The sequence below is a fragment of the Cenococcum geophilum genome (assembly GCF_001692895.1).
Source record: "Cenococcum geophilum 1.58 unplaced genomic scaffold K441scaffold_159, whole genome shotgun sequence".
Lineage (NCBI taxonomy): Eukaryota > Fungi > Ascomycota > Dothideomycetes > Gloniales > Gloniaceae > Cenococcum > Cenococcum geophilum.
The window spans coordinates 1-6,446 of record NW_027137717.1 but is presented as its reverse complement, the minus strand read 5'-3'; the positions used below and the strand labels follow the sequence as shown (position 1 = coordinate 6,446).

At 43.4% G+C, this 6,446-nt stretch overlaps 2 protein-coding genes across 2 annotated transcripts; both read right to left on the bottom strand.

Moving 5' to 3' along the window:
* Nucleotides 1-1,746: 1,746 nt before the first annotated feature.
* K441DRAFT_650061 (glycoside hydrolase family 16 protein) lies at nt 1,747-3,086 on the bottom strand (the record flags this gene model as incomplete). Its single annotated transcript, XM_067646971.1, has 3 exons — nt 1,747-2,674; nt 2,732-2,801; nt 2,849-3,086. 3 exons carry the CDS (start codon nt 3,084-3,086, stop codon nt 1,882-1,884), a joined length of 1,101 nt encoding a protein of 366 aa, XP_067496016.1. The 3' UTR covers nt 1,747-1,881.
* Nucleotides 3,087-3,609: 523 nt separating this feature from the next.
* K441DRAFT_66306 (uncharacterized protein) lies at nt 3,610-4,144 on the bottom strand (the record flags this gene model as incomplete). Its single annotated transcript, XM_067649140.1, has 1 exon — nt 3,610-4,144. A coding segment is annotated over one exon (160 nt), but the record flags the coding sequence as incomplete, so codon positions are not given.
* Between the last annotated feature and the right edge of the window lie 2,302 nt (nt 4,145-6,446).

Sequence of the window (6,446 nt, the reverse complement as noted above, 5' to 3'; positions counted from 1 at the left end):
ACTAGGGAGTAAGGGCGGTAATGGGGGCGATACGCCTAGGGGCGGTAAAAGTCGCGAGGTTCGGCGTAGCGTTAGAGCCTCTAAAAGTAGCGTCTAAATTACTTGAACTTAGACTCTCTAATACTAAAACCCTAATTATAGGTAGTAAATAAGACTTAGTTATATAAATATTAAGTAAATAAAGAGCTTAAAGTTATAGATGAAAAGTAGAGTTATAGTAGGTTAGAGGAAGGAGCTCGTAGTAAACTTACTAGATGAGGAGGTAAAGTGGAGGTGATAATTTAGGAGGCCCCTAATACCCCGCCAAGCCCAATAATATGGCTTATATAATCTATTATCGCGATAATATCGCGATATTGAATACCCTGAGGCTCTTATGAATTAACTACGATAAGTAGGTTGAATATAAATTCATTTATCACTGGGAAGCCCGCCCGGAATGACCAAAGACATAGTAGTAGCTCCAACTCCGCAACACCCTAGAGGCCTTCTAACCAGCTCATTCCATCTTCGCAAGCCGATACCGTCATCACTATCCCCAACACTAGCAATCCCCGAAGCTCGTCAAGAAACATCCGCCTCGTAGCACCAAACACGCCCTGCTTCAACCTCCCACCCCAGCTCCTCACCACCAAATCCCCTACATAACAAAACATGGCCCCCCGCAACAGCAACAAAGCACGCACAACAGCCCCGCCAGCAGCCCCTTTGCCGCATCAGCGTTCCCATTAGACCGAGAATTCGTGTTGTCCACGTACACGACCCGCATCTGCGGCTGCTGCGGCGGATAGTACGGCGTGTCTGGCTGGTTGTCCGGGTACATTGGGTAGCCGGGCTGCCCCGGCTGCTGGTATGCCGGCTGCGGCGGTTGCTGTTGTGGGTAGGATTGCTGCTGTGAGTAGGGCGGAGCGGCATAGCCGGGTTGCTGGGATGGGTGAGTGGAAGGTTTGGGGGATGGGATTGAAGGGGAGAGGGGAGCGGTGTACTTCAGATTTGTCCATGGTATGGGAGCGAGTGTGCGTTGGCTAGGTGCAATCGTTTATAGACTTGATCGGAAGGGGGACCGTAGCCGTTTGGGTGTACGAAAGTTAGGAATGCCGTTGGAATTGCATTCTTCAACGCCTAGCGCCAGGAAGGGAGGAGTTGCGCGCGTTTTATGGCACACGTAACTGGGGTGGGCTGATTCGAGGCTCCGTCTGGCCATGCCAACAAAGAAATAGGCCGAGACGCCGCCACAGCGGAAGGCTGAATTGATGGCGACGTACTCAATTTCCGTGCGTGAAGAGGCTGAGAATTTGAATTTGGGAAATGCTGAAGTGATGAGTAGAGCGAATAAGATTGCTACTCACGCGAACGACTTCAGACAATTTTGGACCTGATAGAGCCCAATTGCATGTAGAGGCTTGTCCAAGAAGGCTTATGTTGTAATTGCGCTGGCTTTTTAACGGATGATATCTGCAGGGCTAGCGCTGTTTCAGCAGGGAAGAGAAAGAATAAGCGGAGCAGCTTACCGGAAAAGGACTGATAGAATTATATTCGGTATACCAAGATCTCGATTGAGCCTCATTCAAGAGAGAGGCGTCCCTGTGGAGGTATTGCCAAGGTACGCCAGCCAAGGAACCAGGAGTTGGTGGGGGCGGAGCAAGGCTGAAAACATAAACGATCGCAACCTCGAAACACGCAAAAACAAGACTTGTGACTGTTTCAACAACATACGATGCAATTGGAATGACTAACTATAAGATGCTGTGAGTAGTAAAACGAAAATCCTGCCTTCTATATCTTGTTCCATACGCCGGGCATCAATCATCACTTTCTTGCTTCCGGGGTCATCTTTCTCATATCCATCAATTGTAAGCCCGCTTCGTCCCCCATCTTGAATTATGTAGGGATATATACCTGCCAACCGTTCCATTGCCAAAAAGCCGTCTCGAACGCTGCTGCGTTGTTGGTGACAAAGTCAGTACAGAGTCCCGGACATCCATCAGCGGTGTATACCGCAGCGTTCCCAGCCCAATCTCCACAGAGATCGATGTTCGCGATAATACTCTGGTTCCGGAAATGCGAGCCGATATCGCAGTTGGTGTTGGGGAAATCTGCGAGAGCTGTTCCCCAGGACGATGGGTCTGGTGAGACTCCCTCGGTGATATCGGAAGGGATATTTGACCGTGGGAAGAACCACATACGGATACCTTCCGAACGCCACTCCATCGCATATACACCACCGCCATTCGCATTTAGAGCTTGGCCGTAAGTATCTTGCGGTCCTTGCACACCGCAGCCAGTGTTGGTATTCGTGCCGCTGTAGCAATCCTTTGAGATAATCTTTCCAGTTTCTTCCCTCTTTTGGCCCATTTTGCATCCTTTGCTAGTGTGTAGCGCCATCAGATTTCCTGTCGTCGCACCGTTGACCGCTTCGACAACACCAATTTCTCCATTCGTCGGCCAGTTGGGTGGGTCAGTTAGCCAGAGTGCTGGCCAGGTGCTGCAGCCATAGGGCGTGTTGACGATATCAAAGACGAACAATCCGCGAGAGTAACGCTTCTTGGAAGTGATGCGCACAGACTTGCGGCCAGTGATTGCATTGGTTTCTGAAGTATCCACGCGAAGGATAGCTGTGGATGAGGTGGCGTAGGTAAGGTTGAGAATCTGAGAGCCTTGCGCGTCGACGTAACTACAAATTTTTTAGCAGATGCTTAGTTAACATGTGGTACTAACAACTAATGCGTACCGTACGAAGCCGCCTGTGGGATCATATCCAGTAAAGTAGTCGAAATTGTCGAAGAAATCTGTTCCACTGTCTAAAAAGGGTTAGCGTCATCAAGATATGACAGTATAGGTCATTCACAGGTATCTAACAGCGCGTAGTTGAGTTTGCTGTAATTTGGATAGGCATTTGGGTGCCTTATACCCACCACTACTCCAACAACTACTGCGATTATTATGATGACCGCAGCGGCGACACCAATCCGCACCCTTTTACCCCAGTTTCTGGGGTTTATTGGCGATGAGGACTTCGTTTCTTCATACGGTGGAGGTGGGTCGCCATATTGAGCATGGCTTGCATTTTGACGACTCAAAAACATCTAGTTGAGTATGCGAAAGGACATGGAAATAACCAAAGCGGAGAGTGGCAAAACACGGAAGCAAAAAAACGAAGGATGAAGGGCAAAGAGATGGGCTGATAGATTATTCAGTGCGACCGAAGTCGGTATGCTTCAGGCAAAATGGTAAAAGTGAATGTCTTGCGAACGAGTGTCGTAATGCACTCAACCCGCGAGGTTGCGCCAGAAAGAGCAGTCGTGGTTACAATAGATCGCATGAAGAATGGCACAGGCGGCCACCAGCCAGTTCGATATCCATGTTGGTGAAATGGTAGTACTTCGGAGTGGTCTCAAAAAATGGAGAATGTCCGGAACAGATATGACGCCTCATTTATATGAGAAATGCTACAAGATAGTGTTCACTAGTGGGCGTTGACGACGAATGGAGATTTTCAGCAGGGATTCAGTATTTTTGGTTTCACCAGAAGAGGATTCGATCCCTACCTCCCGAGAGTATAATAAACTTGCTTAGGCCTTGCGAGCTATTTAATTTCTCGATTCGCTGGTGTAATTGCTCCATTGGTACACTGCAACCATCCAACGGCAGCGGGGTATCATAACGGCCAACTCACCCTTCCAAACACCTTTCTGAAACCTATATGCGAGGTTGCAATCCTTACCCTTTACTTTAATAGCTTGCGCACACTTGTTTCCATCCACAGCTCTGTATATTCCCGGCGCGCGAGTTAGAATTTGGGTGGTAGTGGCTCGGCATTAGCAAAGATGATCCTCCCTGCCCTCTAGTGCCCTACATTTGCGCGCGAAGTATTCTCTGAGCTGCAAACCCTGGGCCAGACCATATTCCCCGGCAGAATTCGCGCATTAATGGCTCCTGGTCGGTTGTTTGGGCTTCAAAAGTGGTACAGTGCGGACTGCATGATCAATACAAACAGGATTGTCGCTTGGATTCAACTTTCGGGCGACGGGAGAATTGAAATTGGGTGAATGGGGCGAAGTGAGTGTCTTTGGTACACCAGAACCAACCGGCAGCTACGATAACAACTTCGGCGACTGTTCCTCCCACGAAGCCTGCAGCAAACTTGAACAATCTGCTTCGAGGAGCCAGGTTGGTGAGGGGAGAGATCGATTCCCGCACACGCGACGGACCCACATCTTCGTACTAATCCGCATTAGGGAACCCGATCGGAACGCTTGAAGTTTTGCGACCTTTCGCCAAGACAGTACGAATACGAAGGCCGACGGCTTTGAAAACGGTCCAATTTTTTAAGCGAGTATTTTGCGTATTCTAGGCCCGCGATAACAAATAAATAGCAATTGCGCCTTGAATTTAACTATCGTAAAATTCTGGGGAATAACTAATCTGCTTCTTCTCTGTTATATAATACTTTAATTAAGAGTTTTGGGTGTTGGGTTAAAATTGCATACGAATTCCAAAAGGTAGAGATTTTGGTGTTCCTTACGTTTTAGCAGATGGACCGTTTTCAAAGCCGTCAGCCTTCGTATGTCTCCGGACATTAAAGGCAGATTCCTCCATAACTAGCGCCTCCAATGCTGCAATTTACCTCTGTTCTCATGAGGGTAGGAATATTTTCGATTTCTCGTTTGAAACTATTCGCCTGTCCCTAAGAATCTTTTAATTAATAGTAGCTTAATCTTTACTACTCTAATTCTATTAAGTCTGTTTTTAAGTGTTATATTATTCTCTATTAACTAGTTAACTATCTTTTATAACTATCCTACCGTTATAGGCTATTGCGAGTTAGTATTTACTATACTAGTGTTATTACCTAATCTTAATGCAGTTGCCGCCGTTAATGGCGTTGTGGTGGCTGCTTTTAGTAGTATATTGTTTAACTTATTAAACCGTAACTATGGTAGTGATTATGTAATAGAACCTTATAGTAGATACTANAGTAGGCTCGTTAATAGGCTAGGTATGTAGGTATTAAATAAAGTTAACAATATAATAATAACTAGTAGAGTAGTTGCCTAACAGATTAACTCTAATTATATTCTGAAAATTACTATAAGAAAGGAACTATCTAGGTAGGGACCAAGGGTCCTTAAATATATAACCGTACTCCTATGAAATTCTTTTTATACGTAATATACGTGTTATATATAAGGTATATAAGTTCCTCTTGTTTCTCTTGTTTAATATGTAGCACGTTATATAACCTCGGTTACCATTTCTTATTATATAGCTCTACGGGTTCTATCCTAGACCGTGCCTATATTAACCAACTAGCTTCTTCTGACTTTTCTCTAAGTAGTNNTAACATNGTACTTNAAGCGTCCGTAATATATATACGTCCCGCTATTCCTTTAGGGTAGAAATTATACTATAAGTAGGAGGACTATAGGCGTATATATATAGGGTATTTAAATAGGAGTAAGGGTAGGATAATATAATCTTAATCTTATAGTATTCTTAATTTAAGTANAAGTATAGTATAAGCGGTAGATAGGGTAAGATAGGTGATTAGGACACTCCTTTATAGGAGTCTTACAGTAGCAACCTAATAGTATTTTTCCTCCCATTAATATAGTACAAATACTATCTAAAAGTATTACCTCTTACGTCTTCCTTAGAGGTTTTTTATACTTAACCTAGCGGTATTCCGTCTATATAGACTTATAGAGAATAATACTAAATATTGAATAAGAATAAATAAGAATAATAGTTAGTGCGCTATATACTACCTTTTTATACCTACTACTTAGTAAAAGACTAACTATTTANTAAAGTAGGTATAAATAATATTACTTAGATACTTTCTATAGGTAGGGGCCTATAAGTAATAGTATAATAGCTTATAGGCTAAGAAGTCCTTTAGTAGCTCTAAATAGTATATAAGATCTAATAGGAGGATACTAAAGGATATACCTCCTTNTAGCCTCTTAGGGACTAGATACCCCCGCCTAGCTATAAGTAGTATACTAGCGAATTATTAAACCCTTTTACTACCTCCCCTTAGATCTTCTAATATACCTANAAAGTATATTATATAAGGTAGATATTACTATAAGGCTATATAGGCTAGGCGAAGGCAAAACGCGTAAGACTAGCTAAAGGAAATTCTTTAGTTTTTCCTTTTTAGGGAAAAATTTTCCTATATAGAAGGTAAAAGCCTATATAAATCTAAAAGGGAACTAAATTAGATAATAAATAGAACTAATTAACTATAATATAATANAATCGACCGCTAAACAAACCTTTAAAATAAGTCTAATAGAGTTTCTATAAGCCTCAGAGGACTATAAGAACCCTTTCTATTAATACTACGTATTCTAATTCGGCATTAGTANAGGTATATATAGTACTTTCTAATATATAGCCCTTAAAACCGGATTATAATAAATAAATAAGCCCTTAACCCT